The sequence below is a fragment of the Schistocerca serialis genome, chromosome 1, assembly GCF_023864345.2.
Source record: "Schistocerca serialis cubense isolate TAMUIC-IGC-003099 chromosome 1, iqSchSeri2.2, whole genome shotgun sequence".
NCBI classification, from domain to species: Eukaryota; Metazoa; Arthropoda; class Insecta; order Orthoptera; family Acrididae; genus Schistocerca; species Schistocerca serialis.
Window position 1 is genome coordinate 148,915,630 of NC_064638.1, and position 19,661 is coordinate 148,935,290.

General features: G+C 42.6%; 1 protein-coding gene across 1 annotated transcript in view; it reads left to right on the forward strand.

The window, feature by feature from the left end:
- Positions 1-19,661, forward strand: part of LOC126457311 (helix-loop-helix protein delilah-like) — a 170,813-nt gene that overhangs the window by 35,576 nt on the left and 115,576 nt on the right. Inside the window, exons 2-3 of the mRNA XM_050093543.1 lie at positions 5,348-5,788; positions 5,843-6,163. Coding sequence (XP_049949500.1) covers positions 5,466-5,788; positions 5,843-6,163 — 644 coding nt within the window. The 5' untranslated portion in view covers positions 5,348-5,465. The remainder of the gene's footprint in view (positions 1-5,347; positions 5,789-5,842; positions 6,164-19,661) is intronic.

Here is a 19,661-nt window from a genome sequence, read left to right on the forward strand (position 1 = left end):
AAGTATATCTTCACTGTGGGAAAACTGTTTCTGTACAGCAGTTGCAAATCAACAGCCTCGGGATAACCTTTGAGATTTTGCATCATAATGTCGAATAAATGGAGACATAATATGTTTAAGATCTTAGCCACAACAATTAAGGTCGTGGATTGAAAAATAAACTTATTCCATTTCAGCGTAGTTTACTCTGCGTCACTATCAGCAGATTTAAATGGCAATTTAGATAATTGCCATTACGACATGGAGTAACGGTATAGGTAAACGATTTCCCGATAGGTAAACGATTCTCTGCCTGGAGAAGTATGAGAGCAACATGGTCTACGAAACTGTTAACAGTTCTTCGATTCCTTTGCAAACGAGCTGTATGTAACAGTACACGAGATTCTTCACTTGGTTTTGACATTAAATTCTCACTTAGAGCAAACGGTCTATAACGAAAGCGTAATGGGTAAAATATTGTGAGCCGTGTAATTAAACGATGGATCGCAGAGCTAATTAAGAAGGAACGAGCGACGAAATTTAGTTACCGGGCACCCAGATGCTTGACCGAGATTCACTGCGAGTGAATTTACGCCCAGGTAACGTCTAGCTTGTAACCTATGTTTCATTATTGTTCATCTGTCTATAATCCATTACAAATTGGAATAACAGAACAGAAAGACGAGAAAAAGGTAATTTCACACCTCGGTAATAATCTACATACTAAACTGAAAATGTTTTATGCGGCCAATCAACTTCCTGCACAAGACTCTAGAAATGGCGTTCGTGAAATACCGTAACCCTACGACCGTTAGGGGTCAAGATATCTATGACTAACTTTGAAAAATATATCACATAATGTTCACGCCTGTAATAGCCTGGAAATAGAGATGCATGGTATTACGGGAAGGCAATATTCACTGAATCAAATACTCCTATAATGGAATAGGAGAGACCGTTAACTGAATAGTGAAAATGCCAAACGTTCCAACTGCCATATTTTAGTGATGTTTTGTTCTCTGCACTCTGTTGTATCATGAAGAAAACGTTTCACAGGTACATTAATAGATAGCAAATGGTGTTTGTGTGAAGCAGTGCCTCCCTCTGGATTTCCAACTGGTACGCATTAACGTCTCCTCCATTCAGTTCAAACTCAGTTTTTTTTTTTTTTTTTTTTTTTTTTTTTTGTAGGATGAAGAGTGTCAATAAAACACTTCTGTAATGGAAGAAAGATTTTGCAAGTACAGAGGAGCGAAGGAAAGTAAGCAAGGCCTTTGTTCCACAAGATTTACACATGACTGTTGAGACATTCTATGTGATACTAATGGACTAACTTCTTTGATTTTGAAGATGCTGCTGAAAAATTTTTGTCAATGAAGGCATTTAATATCTGCAAATGCAGTATGAATAAAGTGTCTCATTCTCTTCCACCTCAGAAAGCTATTAAAAGTTTCTACTCTGAAGCAGAATAATGGAAAAATATCAGTGCGTTTAAAAGAGGAAAGACCATGGCTGATATATGATGCCATGCCGTAGTTCATCTAACAGATCTGTCATGTTTATCAGTCGCAAAACCGAAAGATTTGTTAACGACTTTGTCATTCCTTCCTCAAGAGCACAGGGAGTCATACAGCAATCATAGGAACATGTGACTGCCGGACTGGAGCTGTGTAAGAAAGAAAAGTCTTTAATAAAATATTTTTTCTTGAATTTAATTTTGTTGTACTCTTAGAAATAATGTAAAGAGTATGAAAAATGGTTATTGTTGACTTCAGTGCTGCTAGTTAAAAATTACTGCTATGTTCCTGTATTTATAAAACGTAATGCCCCAGTATTAACGGCACGTGGCACTTGGAACCAGTCAATACTTCGGACCCAGAAAATTCGTAATGCAATATTTTTTTTTCTAGTTTGTCTCATTGTTTTTTGCAGTTATGAGGTAAACCGCGTAAGTCTGTGGCATGAGAATACCTACTCAGCTTTTAGGATGCAAGTAAGTTATATTCAAAAGGAGATACGTCGTTTTTGGACCCTCCTGTTAAATGAGATAAGGCAGTTACAGCGTTTAACATTTGCACTCTCCTGTTATACTGCCCCAGTAAGCATCTTCCACGACAGCCCGTCTCGTCCTGCGGAATAAGGATTTGGATGTTTGTGGAAGGAATGTGTTGTTGTAATAAATGTGTTAGAGCTTTCCATTACACTGAAAACAATATAGACAATTTAAGGCTGTCCTTTACAGTCTGTAAGCACTCAGATATCGATAGTAATGCATTGCGTAAGCACTCAGATATCGATAGTAACAATCTGAGGACGAAACATACGAGCATGATTCTAAGCATTGTTGTGAGACGAGGCCTGTCTGCGAGAATGGAAGTAGTAGTGTCGGTCGAGAGCACGGAGACAGAAAACGTGTCACGCCAATGTTTAGAATCGCGATCCCATGTTTCGCCCTCATATTGTTACTATCAATATCTCAGTGCTTGCACAATGCAAGGAATAGCGTTAAATTGGCTATAATGTTTTCAATGTAATGGAGAGTTCTGACACACTCCTTACATTGTAAATTTTGAAGAAAGTGTCTGATTCTATTTTTATAAGGTTAGCCAAACGAGAGCGCGATGAATAGTTGAGCCATGCCCATGGCAGAAGGATGTAGCGTGCAGTGGAGGGGTGAAACGGCTCGATACCGGAAGGAAACTAAATATCTCTTTACCGAAGCCATGTCTCAGGAAACCGTGACCATAACGAATAGAAAACATCGTCGAGGTCACTTTGCCTTGTATATAAAGATAGTAACTGTTCTCGAAAGAACAGATATCATTGATGACAGTGAAGCTTCTCTAGAATAAATGATTATTAATTGAAAACCTCAGCTGCCGACAGGTGTTGTTGATATATCTCGATGGGGACAGCTGAAAAGTGTGTGCCCCGACCGGGACTCGAACCGGGGATTTCCTGCTTACATGGCAAACGCTCTACCCATCTCAGACACCGAGGACCCAGATGAATAGCGCGAATGCAGGGACTTATCCCTTGCACGCTTCCCGTGAGACCCACATTTCCACCTGTCCACAATCTACATACGTAATGTACCAATAGATATTTGCCCACGGTGATCATTGGTACCTGTTCTTTCGAGAACAGTCTTTAAATATATAGATAAAGGCTACCCAGCCATTGACCTTCGTCTGTGCGAATGCGCACAGGCTGCCCGAACTCTTACGGGAATCGGCACCTTAGTGTGCGCGAGTAATGAGTGGATGGCAAATATCTATTAGGTACATCACGTACGTAGATTGTGGACAGTTGGGAATGTGGGTCTCACGGGAAGCGTACAAGGGAAAAGTCCCTACAGTCGCGCTATTCGTCTGTGTCCTCGATGGTTAAGACGGATAGAGCGTCTGCCCCGTAAGCAGGAGATCACGCGTTCGAGTGTCGGTCGAGGCAAACATTTTCAGCTGTCCCCATCGAGGTATCTCAACAACATCTGTCGGCAGCTGAGGGTTTCAATTAACTATCACTTTGCCTTATGTTAAAGTTGACAAGTTTCGATCTGACTAGCAGATGATCTCCAGGTCTAAGTTGAAAAAAGGAAAAAAAAGACTAGCGATAATACAAATAGTTGCAAAAGTCTAGTGCTACAAATAATGCTGCCTGTGCTAGTGAATAAGTTTTTAGGGCTTTAGTGTTATTTTTAGTACCATTTATGGTATTACGTATACTGCTACCCTTACAGAACTTTTTATACTGTTTTGTGTCATTTTTATTTCCTTTTCCCAACTTAGATCCGAAGATGATCTGCTATTCAGACAAAAACATGTGTTTTCTAATAAAGGAACAGACATCGAGATGGCGTTTCATTTATTGTAGAAAGATATAAAATGAAGGGAAGAAGCTGTGGTTACTGTCAGCTTATCTTCCTTTCCAAACCCGAGTTTTCTTCGGACTCGAGGTCGAGTTTGAAAGATAGACTTTATCTTCAGTACCTAACCACCTTTCTGATGGTGAGACAAGAAATACTTCAGTACATTACAGGTCCACTTAGTTCTCGAAGCTAGCGCTAAAAGAAAACTGGGCGTAGAGTTCTCTAGCCACCAACATTACATCATTACATCAATCGAATACTCTCGTAGTACTTGTAACATTCTCCACAGACCATTTGTAATAATAAGAAATTTGTTCTTTGTTTACTGTTTTCCCTTTGTATTCTTCATTTCACTTCTACCCTCTCACAATTTATGGTCGTTAGTCTTCTCTTATTATTATTAATACTTGCTTTAAATATTAAGAGCAGTGTGGTTTTAATGGTTAAATTAGTAATAAAATGAAACTATTTGGTTTGGGAGACCTTTTCAAGTCTCAGACGTGTATGTTGTAGCCCATATATGCAAAATTAAGCGATGAATGACAACTTTTACCAAAGCTGGGATTTGAACTGGGTTCTACTGATCACTAGCCCAACGCGCTAACCACTACGACACGCTGGCACAGTGGCTTTGCACAACTGCACGGACTACCCTAGGACGCCTCCCTCCTCAGTCCAAATTCTCATTCTCGCCTCAGCCCACTTGCTAGTCCCCATAATCTCGAACAGGATGCGTCCTATGGTAGTCCGTGCAGTTGTGCGAAATCACTGTGCCAGGGTGGCGTAGTGGTTAGCTCGTTGGTGTAGTGAGCACCAGAACCCGGCAGGAATTCTGGCCTTGGTAGAAATTTTCATTCGTCGCTTCAGTCTGCACAATTACATGCATGTCTGAGACCTGAAAAACTCTCGCGAACCGTATAGTCTCATTTAATTAAAGGACATATTGCTCGGTTTCTGGCAGGATACGCCATTTAATTCGATGCTGAGTTGGTCTTCCAACACAGCGGGAGAACCTTTGCAATTAAGTTCGAATTTAGAGAGAATACCAAGCGCGCTGAAGCGCGAAAGGGGATTTGGATCGAGGAGAGAGACGTGGTAGAGTAGTATGCACAGCTGTGCAAAGCCGCTGTGCTGGGTGGTGTGGTGCTTACTGCATCTGCCTAATGAGCAAGAGAATCCTGGCCTTGGTACAAATTTGCATTCATGGCCTAAGTCTGCATATAAAAATGATGTCATTGATAGTTAAGTGCTAGCGTTTTCTAAGATAGAGCGAGTAAAGAATAACACAGATAATGTAACGGTAGGCCGCCGGTAAGGTGGGAACGAGTTATAAGAAATAGCAATAAAAATCGAATTATACAAATTGTTTCAAAACTTTAAGGTTACAAAAAGGCTCGCTTTAGTTGACTCGGCGATGGACCTTACGATAAGGTTATAAAAGATGGAAAAAGTGCGAGCACATTGACTCAGTTCCTAAATTACTGTTTTTTTTCCTTACAGGAACAATGAACAGAAGAGGTGATGTCGAGATCGCAACAGGGGGTACTGCATGTATTAGAGACTCTTCCCTGTGACGAAAGCGTCCCGGTCGTTGAACGTAACCAGAAGTGTCGGGGCCATGCCTCCGGCTGCCACTCCCAGGAGAATGGACGACTTACTGCAGGTGAACACGTTGCCGAGTCTGGACTCGAATAACAATGCGGCCAGCAGTAGCGGCTGCAGCGCGGGAGGCGCGGTCGGCAGCGAGACGGAGGACTCCAAGCACAGCTCGCAGGACTCCGCCGGCGCCGCAGAGCCGAGGGGCCCCGACGTGGTCACCATCAAGTACTCGCTGCGGCCGCGCTCGCTGCAGAAGCGCCGCCTCATCGTAGACGACGACGACGCCGACGACTTCGGCCGCTCGTGCAGCGGCGACGGCTCGACCGACGCGGCGTCGCCCGCGTCGGAGGACAGCGGCGGCGGGGGCGGCGGCGGGGGCGGCGGCGGCCGCGGCAGGGGCGGCGGGGGCGGCAGGAGGGCCAAGCGGAAGCCGCCGCCGCTCAGCAGGTACCGCCGCAGGACGGCCAACGCCAGGGAGCGCGAGCGCATGCGCGAGATCAACGCCGCGTTCGAGGCGCTGCGGCGAGCCGTGCCGCCCCACGCCGCCGCCTACCGCGCAGAGGACGCCGCCTCCGGCTTCTACACGGGCTCCGACGACGGCTCGGAGCACCAGCAGCGCTCCGGCGAGAAGGTCACCAAGATCGCGACGCTGCGCCTCGCCATGAGCTACATCGCCGAGCTGACGCGCTCGCTGGAGGCGGTGTCGGCGTCGTCGCCGTCAGCGGCGCCGCCCCTGGAGCAAAGGCCGGAGCCGGCCGCGCAGGCGGCGCCGCTGCCGCCGGTGTCGACGCTGTGCCGCCCGCAGACGCTGCTGCTGCCGCCGCCCGCCACCCCCGCCGCCTCCGCCACCGCCGCCGCCTCCGCCTCCGCCTCGGCTGCCTTCCTGTCGTGCCTGACGCCGCCGCTGTCGCTGACGCCCTGCTCGTCGTCTGCACTGCCGGAACTGTGCGACGCGCTGACGCCCCCGGACCTGTGCGCCGGCCTCACCGTCGACCTGGCGCTCACGCCGCCCCCGGGACTGGACGAGCATTGCTTAGCACCCCACTGACCGCCCCCTTCACACTAGCATCGTACAAGTCCACTTACCGAGTTACGCGACCCATCTCGTCCGTCACACTTTCTTAGTGAACACTGCCAGCACCTAACTGGACTACGCCCGCGTGTGCGCAAAGCAGAGCTGCAGATGGCTCGAGACAGAAAACTCGTTACCCAATCTTCTTCCTATTTACAGCCGAACGTCTTTCACGCTATAGCGGATCGCACTCAGTTACTAAACTTCCTGGTGGATTAAAAGCGTGTCCTCTACACCGGCATCTCTCTCTAAATTTCGGGTCGTGCCCCATACGAAATAACTCATTCAGTAAGAACCTCGCTTTAGAAAGGCCAAGGTCGAGGTTCGAGTCGCAGTGAAACACACAGTTTTTAACTTCTCGCAAATACTCGTGTTTGTATATAGAGCTTTGCGTAAGTGATTGTCTACAGCTGTTAAATAATTTAGAAAAAGCCTATTTGTGCCATGTGCTGTACAATTTTACGTTTGTTCTCTGCCATATTCGATTCTTACAATCATTTTCAAGCAGATAAACTTTTTGCAACGATGGATCAACCATACGCATCCGTCATATGCGAGCCATACAAGTGTGGAACATACACAGCTGTACTTCTAGTCTGTCTTAACATCGTCCATTTGAACATATTGTGCCTGAGCTCAAATACAGTAGTGCACATGTGCTGATAATTCCACATTTTCTTACTGTTTGGAATTATCACACCCTGGGTACGACTGTAATTGTAGTTGTGGTAACTCCAAACAGTAAGAAAATGTTGAGTTATCAGCACATGTGCTCTACTGTAATTGTGCACAGGCACAGCGTGTTTATATAGACTGTGTTAAGAAAAACTGTTATTACAGATACATACGTTCCGTATTTGTAAAAGTACAGCTGACGGCATAAATACGCTTTTTACAAACTTGTGTGTGTTTTTTATCAGAAGGAGCAGCAAGGAAGCAATATTCGTTGGAGAGGAATGAGAAGTAATTGGCCTCGAAGTTGTTTAGCGAACAAACTTAACATTGATTTTTGTGTTATTTATTCGAATTTAGCATTGATGAACTGAAGTCCAACGTATAAATATTAATGAGAACGCCATTCCGTCTATTTAAAGCGTGCTAGCTGTCTTTCAGATTGTAGAATTCATGTACCCTTTTGCACTCAACAGAGACATCGTGTGCACTTCACAAACAACTGATAGCACAGTTTGGGCTAATTAATTCCTCAAATATACCGAAAGAGATTTATTACGTGTGCAAGTACTGACAACACTTGTTCATGCTAAAGAAGCTACTGCTACGATAGCTGAACAAACAGCTCTCTTCATCAAGGTCTATATTCAATTATACATTCACAACCGAGCACCGAAACACTCGTAGGGATGACATTAAAATTAAACTTCTAGCGTGAATTACACTATGTGTACCTGTTACACAATAAGAAGGAACTAGCTTGAACATGCATTGTAGCGCTCAAAAATTGCTAGTGTGAAAAAGGGGAGCTTGCCTACGACCGAGTGCAGTTTTCTCGTAGAGTTCAAACTGCAGATAATATTGTGTGATTTGTGTCGCTGTAAGACGAACTGACATTTCCTTACTGACTCGTCAGCGTAGTGCGTAATGTGGCGGTGGGTGCTAGTATCCCAGTGCGCATCTGTACCAATGTGCAAAGACTTCAGATGGGCCTAAAACTGAGGTCGAACACTCACTACTTTAAATTATGTTGTGTTCTAGTTCATGAGCGTAGACATGACATGTAAAGTTGAACATTTATCGTTAGAGTAAAACTCTTTCATGACTGATTCCTGTCTACCTTCATAACATGAGCTATGCTGCATTTGCTTCCCTTCTAATAAAGATATTATGTCCTACAATCTGGTTACTTTTTTTCCATTTTCAGGTTCCATGTGAGCGTAACGAAAGTCTACAAACAATTTCCTGGTACAGCTGCCTTCTATGGTCAAAACACAGATGTTTCAAGTGTAATTTTAGCCAGTAGCCAGACAGTTCTGGTCACGAAAAAATCTGATGTGTGTGTATTTCTAATTCGTTTATCAGATGAATCAAGTTAAATTTTTAAGATGTTCTCTTATTGAAGTGAAACCTGGGGAATCTCTATCATCTTTGTCTGTCTATAAGGGTTTTTTACGCAATTCGTTGCGAAACCAACGCTTCTAAGGGTTCCTTACCTCACTCAGTAAAAACGGAAATCTTATAGGATCACTTGTTGTTCTCTTGTCCATTTTTACACCTGATAGGATCACTTTCTCTTCAGTAGCAGGTAGAGGTAATGAAACTGAAATATGTGTCAAATATTGAGGTTTACGCTCCTTAGGCAGTGTAAATATTTAAGACAGTGGATTTAAAAGGTACGGCGATTTATGTCACATATTTTGATACTCGCGAGTTCACTTATCGAAACCTCTAGGATGCTCCCCGTTGATATAGAATCATGAAATCTAGCAAGAAGCAAGGTTCGACAGTACAAGTATTCAAAATATATGAAAATCCATAAACTGTAATTACATCACATGAAAAATTACTTTTTTTGTCCGTCTGTTTGTTTGTCCGTCTGTTAAGATCTCATTTTCAGAGGTTTGAGTAGAATTATCAATTTAAAATGTACGTCGAAAACTAAGGTCTACAGTTCTTTGTCAGTGTAAAAAATTTGTGCTAGTAAATGAATGCAGTCAAAAGGTATGGCCATTTATGTTACATGGATTGATATTCACAAACTCATTGATCATAACTTATAAATGAACTATATGGATATATAATTAAGTTTATTCAGAAATCTGAGTGCGCTGATAATACTCGCACTTTATTTAGAAAGGATCATACATCTCTCCTAAGTGGAATCAACACAGCCTACCATTGCAGTGGCACAAATCAAGATGTTATTGAAGTTAGATCAATTTTAAAAATCTCAATCGATAACAGACTTTACTCAATGGCTTAGTCCTTCGTTAAACGTAACGCTGAAATTCTTTATGGTTAAAAGTTGAAAAAGCTTAATATTACTAAATAATCGTATCAGTTTACTAGGGGAAAATGCAGAAGTCATTAGGTACACACATCAGATTTACAGAAATAAATTCAGATCTCACGTAATTGTGCACAAAATGTTCATTAGTGCATATATACACCCAATAAATAATTTTTCAAACTTCCTAATTAATCATACATCATTCATAATATTCTGTGTAAATTAAAGTTGTCATTAGACTAAACTTAATATTTTACATTCAACAAAATAGTATCCACAGATATATCATCAAATTTCTTAATAATCATTATTAGTCATTGCATACCCATCACTCCTTGTAACATTTAATATATGGATGTGGGTGTAAACCATTGATATGCTTTGTCTCTGGATATCCCAGTAAGTATGAATCGGGATATGGTGTACAAAGTATAACAAATGGCCCCACATCTAAGAGTTGCCACTTTTTGTTTTCCTCGTTAAATAATGAGGAACATGGGTGTATCCTCAGCAACACCTCTTCCACAGTGGAGAATCTTTGCACCTGTACTCTCCTCTTATCATATTGCAGCTTCCTCTGCCTGCCCTTATCAGTCAAATTCGCTAGTAGCATACTGGCTTATTCTTCCCATTGAATCATCGTATTTATTCGTTTTTATTCTGCTACCTTTTGCTTCCAAGGAAACGGGTAGAAACTGTGGGAAAAGGTCTTATATTGGAAAACATCCTAATTACAGATACAGCCCATGATTATTCCTGTATTTTCCTCAAGAACTTGAAAGTAATTGTTCAGGAGGCATGACAGTTTATTATTTTTCTCTTGGGTCAAACACTCTGGCTCGTTTAATTTATTCTCTACTTGCTTATATAATCCAAGTACCCCTACTTTCCTTTCTTGACACTTCTTGATTCGTCGGCTATTTTTCATTATTAGTTGGATGCTAGCCCCTCGGCAATATTTACTATGTGAACCTTCCTTTCTTATCAAGTCTATTTGGACCACTTCACCATCTATCTTAAATATCGCTTTTCCCATAGAGAAGTCCGTTCTCCCGTCCTTCTCTTGAATGCTCTGCAGACCTGAAATACAGTCGACGATTAATTTATTTATTAGTACTAACGATAATCTTACCGCCACATTTGCTAAGTTGAATTCCAACATCGTATCTTAACATTTTGCGACCGAGTGTCTACTGCTCCATCGATCTTGCTGTTATTGACTGGAAGAGCAGGCACTTTTGTTTGAGATACTCACTGAAAAAAAGCTGTTGGAATCACTCTGATGAATGCTTTAGTGTTTGAAATCACAGTTACAGGAATGCGCCCTAGTGTAGCCTTAGTCGCTGAAATCACCACTGATGTATATTCTCATTCACATGCGTTTGTGTCACCACAAGGTTCCTCCGTCGTACTTACACCATCTTCGGACGAAAAAATTCCACCTCTTGCACACAGCCCATACACGAATTCGCGACCGCTCCTTCAGGGCACGACACAATTGGTCCTAGTTTAATGGTCGCTGTTCATATTGACGAGCAGTGTGATCTGACACGGTTTTTTTTATGGCTAAAAACGCCAGTTTTGGTTCGTCCGCTGTGACTGCTGTGCATAACTATTCTGTTGATTCCACTGCTGGCCTTACGCATTGGAAAAATAGCTGTTGTAGACTGGGTTCTATCTTCACTCTGGCCTATTCAGTCTACCTCTGTTTGGACGGAAAACGCGTCCATTTCAGGCTCATCTATGATTGTTATTATTTTGTTCATTAATACAATAATTACAATCACGCTGTTGCTGGCGACTAGCAGTGTTTCGTGCATGTTATTGGACATCCATTGTGTGAGATAGAGACAGGGATACTAAAGTTTCCTTGGCCACATCTTGCCTTGAGATCTTCTTGTATCAAGTCGATTGAAATATACTACCAACATAAATTCGTGTAGATACTCTTCGTTAGCATGAATAAATTCTTCACAAATTTCAGCTGGCAGTTTTACTTTCAAGAGTCACAAAATTTGATGTGTAATGGATTCGTCCTAATACCTAGCTTTGGTTTAGTATTTCTCAAAATACCGTCTTAAACTACCACTCTTGTACGAGAAGAGCTCCAAGTTCAACACGTTCTTCTTTAAACATTCTTGTACATGATGGGCAAATAAAAGCGACCTGAACGAGTGGATATTATTTGTGGCAGCGTTAACGGAAGAAGAAAAGGCCTACTTGTGACCTGGTGGTAGTCAAGGTAAGGCAGGACTCGATTACTATTGTGGAAGGGGCCGTAATCTGTTCCTATTGGTTGCCTTTTACAGTTACACACATTTATTTTTGAAACAGTAATTCCACACTCTACAATAAGTAAAAAAATGCCACACATTATTAAAGAAGGAATAAACAACTGTGCAAACAGTAGTGTTTTCAGTGCGTTACAATTTAGCAAGTCACCATAAAATACAGATACAGATAATGTTAAAAAAAGCAACTGTGATCACAGCTGAAGGCTTTACACGTCAGGACCAGTAATACAGCAAATACAAGCAAAGGTTAATTAAAAGAAACAAGCAACTGACCACCAGACGGGTGAAATAAGATGATGGTAACCTTGTAACACAACCGTTACACTTTATTCCAGAAGGCGACCGGAACTATTAACTAGACGTACATAATATTTAATGTAGGCATTACAAAGTATGGTAATAAATAATACCATAATAAAACACAAGGACCAGTAATAGACGGTGCCCCAGGAATCGACCTCTGAGAAGGTCCCGCAACAAACACTTTCGCGATCGATGAGATAGGCAGGCAAGCGTTGCATTCTCTTCACATGATGGTAACTCAGACTAGTGGCACTCTAACGAATGGCAAATGATAATCTTGCTGAAGCTACCTGACGTCCAATAAACCAAATGCAAGAATGGAATAAAACGTCAAAGTCGGAACTGGCGGACTGCACTATGCCCTCAGAAAACTGTACTTAGAGCGCCCCGAACGAGAAAGGAATCACTACCACCATAGTAGAAGAATCACAAACAGCCTACAATCAAGAAAGCTGTGAAAACTACACGCCTTACTGGACAGCAGCGACAAGGCGAGGAAACGTACAGTGCCATTACGTACACTAACCCCCAAGTCAGGTAACTGCCAGTAGGCAGGAAAAATACCGCTGGTTGAACTTAACAAATTGTAACAAGCTGAACGCAATAAATAGAAATAAGAAGTCGAGGAAAGCTAATCGGATCCGCTTTACCCTAGCACTCCACTCGCTGCTCTTCGCCTCGGCGACATTACGGGTAGCAATACGAACCCAGATCACTGGAGAATCGCGAGATGTCACAGTGGTGGAGGTTTCTCTACTTGAATTGAAATGCACTCATCTTAAAGCTTGCAGAATCTGTCTTACGACGAGGTCCTGTTCCCTCGTGACCACAGGCCTTCCATCCGGCAGTCCATGCGTGCTTCCAGCGGTCCCAGCGTGTACTCGCACTGTGCGGACCTGGCTCCTCCTCAGTCCCCAACCGAACAGCCACACTCACACGACCCGGAAAATCAACGACGACGCCCCAAAGATAGGGCAAGAGTTACTACATATCGATAACGGTCGCTGCTGCCACTAGCGGACAGGCAACGCTTGCGAAACGAGTGGCGCCAGTTAAGACGAGAAGAAGACAAACAACTGCAACCATGCCAACTAAAGGATACGGTGTGGCCTCCAACAGAGGGCAGAACCCTACAAACAGCACCAGCATGGCTCACTACAGTTACTTCCCACCGCCCGAACCTTGGAGCACATTTACAAAATCTTCGCGCCTGACACAGCTGTTAGCAGAGGCCAGTCTGGTCGCGGTACTAGCTGGCCACCCAGGTCACCTGACCCGTCAGTGTGCTATTACTTTGTGTGTGGGGCCCTCAGGTGTATCGCAACAACCGTAATGGTCTTGAAGAACTGCAGAATATTTCTGATGAGACTGTAGCAATTCTAGAGTTCAACTTCGATCTGCCTTCAGCAACTTCCTGACCAGGAGCAAAAAATGCCAAGAGATGGACGTTCGACATTTTGAACGTCCTCTATAGTGAGATTAGTACTTATTTTCCCTTCTGTGCTGTGTTTATTTGTACCCTGGTTCTGTGTTCTTCAGGCCACTTTTATTTGCCCTACTCTCTGTAACAAGCGAGAGGTATTACGATAAAAGAGCTCAATGTCTGGCAAGTGTCCAACACACCTGTTTCCCATACTGCAACATCTCCTTGTACGTACCCTGCCTTTCGATACTCAGACCATGATGAGGGTAATACGCCACAAAGTTCACGAATGAAAATGACCGTACTGACAGTTTCCTTATCTGCAGAAAACGGCTGAAACTGTTAGAGCTTGTGATGTTCTACCTCAATGAGGATTGTTGTATGTAGGTTCGTGGGTAATAAAATACCGTGCGAGGATTGTGGAATACTGGCTGAGAACACACGCATGATGAGCATGTGCGCTGCAAGAATCTGGTGCTGGACGCGAGGTCTGTTACCTCGCTTCACCATGCACCTGGTGATACTATGTTTCATCGCCCCTCGAATCTCATCAGCATCATTCAAAAATTTTTCGGCGGACTGTTCTCCGCTGAGCAGGGTCAGCTCCGAGTTGATCTTGGACTTCCTTCAAATCTTTCTTACATTGGTCTTTTGAAGGTAAGTCATCTAAGGATAAATTAGCTACGGTGTCTCCTATTCACTTGCTGGCACAATGGATCAAAAATGGTTCAAATGGCTCTGAGCACTATGGGACTTAACATCTCAGGTCATCAGTCCCCTAGAACTTAGAACTACTTAAACCTAACTAACCTAAGGTCATCACACACATTCATGCCCGAGGCAGGATTCGAACCTGCGACCGTAGCGGTCGCGCGGTTCCAGACTGAAACGCCTACAACCACTCGGCGACCAGCGGCCCGCCACAATGGATCGCTCGGTTCTCTTTAGCCTTGGCCAAGTCCTCTAATTTATTCGTGAACTGTGTCTGATTTTCATCAAAGTTACTTGGAATTAAACATTCATAACCTGACGACGTACCAGTAATCGTTTCGCGTAACTGATGGGCAGTGATTTACACCTCTCATGCTCAATAGTATCTGTGTTACATTTTGTAATTCATGCGAAGATTTCGCCCGAACCTGGCGCAGCACTACGAACTCATTAGAGATTTAAGTTCGCCTTAGCACAAACGGAGAAACTTAGGCCGCTACAGATTCGAAATCTTATCTCGTTGGCAATGCGGCGTATCTTTCAGTAGAAGGCAATTCCAACTGCTTGATTGCAATGTTATCTACTTCCATAGATCATGTTTGCAACTACGGTAGTCTTAAATGGTTCAACATGTACATAAGAAGGCCCATTACAATCTGGGCTGATGCTGCAGCCTCTCCAACATCAGAATCCTCACTAACAGACTGAACGTTTAACTCTTGTTCACGTTGCATCTTAAACTGAAATTTGGTCTTGACCGTAACACAAAAATTAAATCGATAATCTTTCCTAATAATGTCACTCTCTTATAAGAACACTGTTAATCTTATAGCTTTACTTTATTATTGGAAAGTATTGTGGAGCATTCACTTATTAATACTACTCTAACTGGTGTGTGAAAATATACAACTGGTATACATCAATTAGTTTTACAGCTGCTTGAGTCAACTGGCACACAGGTGTGGTAGTTTGAGAATATTAACTGTGCTTTTGCAGTGACAAGAATTCGTTTGTGGTGAATCTGGCTGCCTTGAAATTCACGCCAACTCCAACTCCACCGCAAGTACATAGAACAAAGTGCAATACATACATTAATAAACAGTAATTACAGTACACGTTCCAACGCATAGGAGGGTAAATGTTTCTGTGGATGTTGTCAACAGCTAGACCATAAATTGAGAATAACCCTTGAATTTGACGCTAATGTGTTTCAAATGAAATAAATGAATCTTTGAAGTGCAAACTGAGTAATTAAACTTTATATAGTAACTAAATTTCTCTAAATGATTTTAGGTAGCTTTGGAAAAAAGAAAAAAAAAACACTTTTAGTTTGAGTCTGTAGCAGTCTAAGATGCAGTTACTAAATGAAGCCGGTAATTTATGTTGAAAATAATGGTCTAAATTACGCAGCTCGTTGGAGACCGTCCTCTGCTGCTCAGAGATCTCGATGCTAAATATGTCGTGATCCTGTAACTCAGAAGTTTGGGTGACATACTCTCTTAAACACCACTCCGAGGGCATGACAATACACTCTTCTGGAAATTAATAAGATGGATCCGTCCAAGTAAAATTTATTAAACAGAGAAAACACAGTTCCATGGTGGGTAAGATTGTTCCGTTAGAGAACTGGACCGCGTGCAGGTTCGTGGAATCAAACCAATGTACACCCATTCTGAATTTATATAGAGCTTAGCAATATGATTAGAATGGATTTCACTCAGTCTTGAAATAAATGACAACAATTACCTTTTTTCACAAGAAAGGTGAACAATATTCTGGAAGTTCTTCAAGCTCAGTTAGAAACCTCCTTGTTTACACTAATGTTATTGCCGTAGCTTTACGAGAAAAATTTTCTAATGAAATTGAATTTAAATATGGCGGCTTGCAGCAATACCGTAAATAGAAGAAAAGAGAATACCTGTCAAACTCGTGTACTTTCCACGAGTGTTAAAGCAGAGTAATCACACATTTTAGATCAACAGTTCATGTGACTTTCATAGAATATCACTCAGCATCACACGTAGCGAATTCGAAACTTTCTTTCTTGTACTAAGCAACAATCGTTGTTGAAATAGAAAGTGTAAAACAACTGGTCAACGTGGAGACAACATGTAACGCAAACCAGTAGAAAAGGAACCCCTGTTAATCCTTTGGAGGTTGAAAGGGAGAAGGAGGTTCATTTCCAGAGGATATCCCTCATTAAGTGCGCTATAGACAATGAAATGTACGCTACATAAGGGAAATGTAAACAGAAGCTAACCTCAGGCTATATCTTTTACAAACTACTTTTTCTCCTGAATAAAAACAAATGGACGTTGCCAAATCGCAATGCTATTTGTCTTTGTATGGCACGTAATGAGAATGATTGTTAACTATGATTCTCCGAGAGTCACTAACTTCCCATAAATTGCTAAATAGTACTATAGTATCTCCACCACCTGTTTTGTAATATTACAGTAACCAGACATCCTGCAGGTTCCAGTACATTTATTAACGGCATTTGTCGATAATAAGAAAACTGAGATTCAACTGAACTGTAATTGATACACTTATAATATAAGATTTCATGTAGGTCGTGCCTGCTTGCATAGTGTTCAATGTGAGATATTATTTCTCTGTCTGAAGAACTTCGCCTAGCTCTATTTCATAAAGAAACAAACTGTGACTTCTTGAATATTTCTTGAACCAATAACCTATGTATTTCATTTTAACGAGTGAAAGTATCTCGTAACTGATTGAGAACAAGCAGTATTTATTGTAAACAGACATCCATCTTTCTGGAACGTAGGCAGCCGTTGTTATGTGACAAATATCAAAGTGAATATGATGATATTAAATTATCAACATTAGATTAAAAAACAGCTGTTTAGTAAAGTTGAGTAAGAAGATGCGTTTTTCATAGGACAATATTCCTTTTAGTTTCACTACATTAAATTTTATCTTAATATGCACATAATTTTTAGAGTCTGTTAAAGTCAGTCAATTGGCTCAAAGGCTATAATCACCATGGGACTCAACATCTGAGGTCGTCAGTCCCGTAGAACTCATAACACCCATGCCCGAGACAGGACTCGAACCTGCGACCGTAGCAGCAGAGCGGTTCCGGACTGAAGCGCCTAGAACCACTCGGCCACAGCGGCCGGCAGTTAATTATTAATGTCCCTAACAATTACTTCACATTTTTAATTTATTCGTAGGTTGACTCTTCATCACTACAAAGCCTTTCATAATGGTATTTGCAAACCACAAAGACCAAATGAATAGTAGATATGCTGGTCAGTTGTTTGTTCTGAAATCATTCACATACCACGAAAGAATAATACGAATGAGACGGAAATCAGCATATGTGATGTACATATGCACACAAAAACATGCTTACAAAATCAGAAAAAACTCGACAATTTAACCAAGAGAAAAGGCTTCAGAAGTTGATTAAGTAAATAATCGGTTGGTCCACCTCAGGCCCTTATGCAAGCACTTATTCAGCCTGTTGTTGGATTCCTTCTGAGGGATATGGTGTCAGTTTTTGTCCAGTTAGATCGTCAAAATCCAGAGACATTTGGAAGGCCCTGCTTCAAACTTTCTCAGCTGGGGATAGATCCTGCGACCATGCTGGCCAGGGTAGGGTTCCGCAAGTACGAAGATAAGCAGCGGATACTCTCAGCGTGTACAGGTCGGCATTTTCTTGCTGAAAGGTAAGCCCAGAATGGCTTGTCATGAATGGCAACAAAACGGGGCATAGAATATTGTCGTCGTACTGTTGTGATGTAAGAGTGATCCCTTTGACAGCCAAAGGGGTTGTTCTATGAGATCAGATGTCACCCGAAACCATCACCCCTGGTTGTCGGATCCTATTACAGGAGGCAGTCAAGTTGGTGTTCCAACATTTTCCAGGGCGTCTCCAGTCACGTCTTCGCTGGTCAGTGCTGTTCAGTTCGAAGAGGAATTCATCACTGAAGACGATTCTACTCCAGTCAATGAGATTTCAGGAGACGCCTGTGCAGTGGTAGAATACCAACCTGACTCGCCCGCCATTCAGCCCGACAACCAGAAGTAAGGGTCTGGGGTGCCATTTCATTTTGAAGCAGGACCACTTGGGTGCTCGTCCACCGCAGCCTTGTAGCACAGCGGTTCGTCGACGATATTCTACGTCCCACTCTGACAGCCTTCATGGCAAGCCATCCTGGGCTTACATTTCAGTAAGACATTTCCCGTCAGCAAACAGCTAGAATTTCTACTGCTTGTCTTCGTGTTTGCCAAGCCCTACCTTGCCCAGCAAGATCGCAGGATCTCTCCACAACAGAGAACGTTCGGAGGATTATTGGCAGGACCCTTCAATCATCTCTGGATCCTGACGAGCTAACGCGACAGTTGGACACAATCTGGCACGCTGTCCCTCAGGAGGACATCCCACAACTCTGTCAATCAAGGCCAAGCCGAATAACTACTTGCACAAGAGCCAGAAGTGGGTCGACACGTGGTTGATCTCCTCAATTTGTTAAGCTATTTCTCTTGAATAAATAATGCAATTCTTCTGAAATTGTAGTCATATTTTTTTGTACGTATAAATCACATCTGTCGCTTTCTATTCCACTAGGATAATTCCTTCATGGTGCGTCGCTCTTTTTGTGTTAGAGTGTACGATATGTACCACATAGGACGAATTTAAAAATTTCTACAAAATCGGGAAAAAACCAACTACGTGTAGTTTCAGGATGCCAAGTGCACGTATAGCAGCGATGAGCTACTGTAATTATTTAATTGTAAAGGCACCGAGAAAATCCAGCTCATTAGCAACATTTCCCGTTGTGCCAGCAACTAATGAATATATTGTGACAGCAACAAGGATTCCTATGAGAACGATCTCTCTTCACTAACAGACTGTTATTCTCTGGCGCAACTGATACGGCGTGACTGAATTAAGCCAGCGTTCTACGTCACTTATGCTTTATTTCCGTCCACTAAGTGCTTTTCATTACATTATAACAATTAGATATTATACGTACACACTGAAGAGCCAAAACAGTTTGATTGTCCGTCTTTGGAACGAAATACGGCACTGATTCTGCGTATCACAGATCCGACTGTTGGTAGGTTTGTGGAGGTACGTGGCATTAGATGTCTAAGCACAGGTCATGTATTTCGCACAAATAACGAGCCGCAGATATGCGTACGCGGTGCTGGAGCCCGATATCGACCCAGATGGATTTACGTCAGGCTAATTTGGTCGCCGAGACATCAACGTGAGTTCGCTATAATGATCCTCAAACCACTGTATCACGGTTCTGCCTCTGAGACACGGACAGTTATACTGCTAAAAGATGACATTGCCGTCGGGGAAGATGTCGGGCATGATGGACCGCAGGTAGTTCGCAGCTGTCAACGTGGTTTCCATAGCTACCACAAATCCCATGCAATCGCAGGAGAATGTCTCCCATAGTATAATA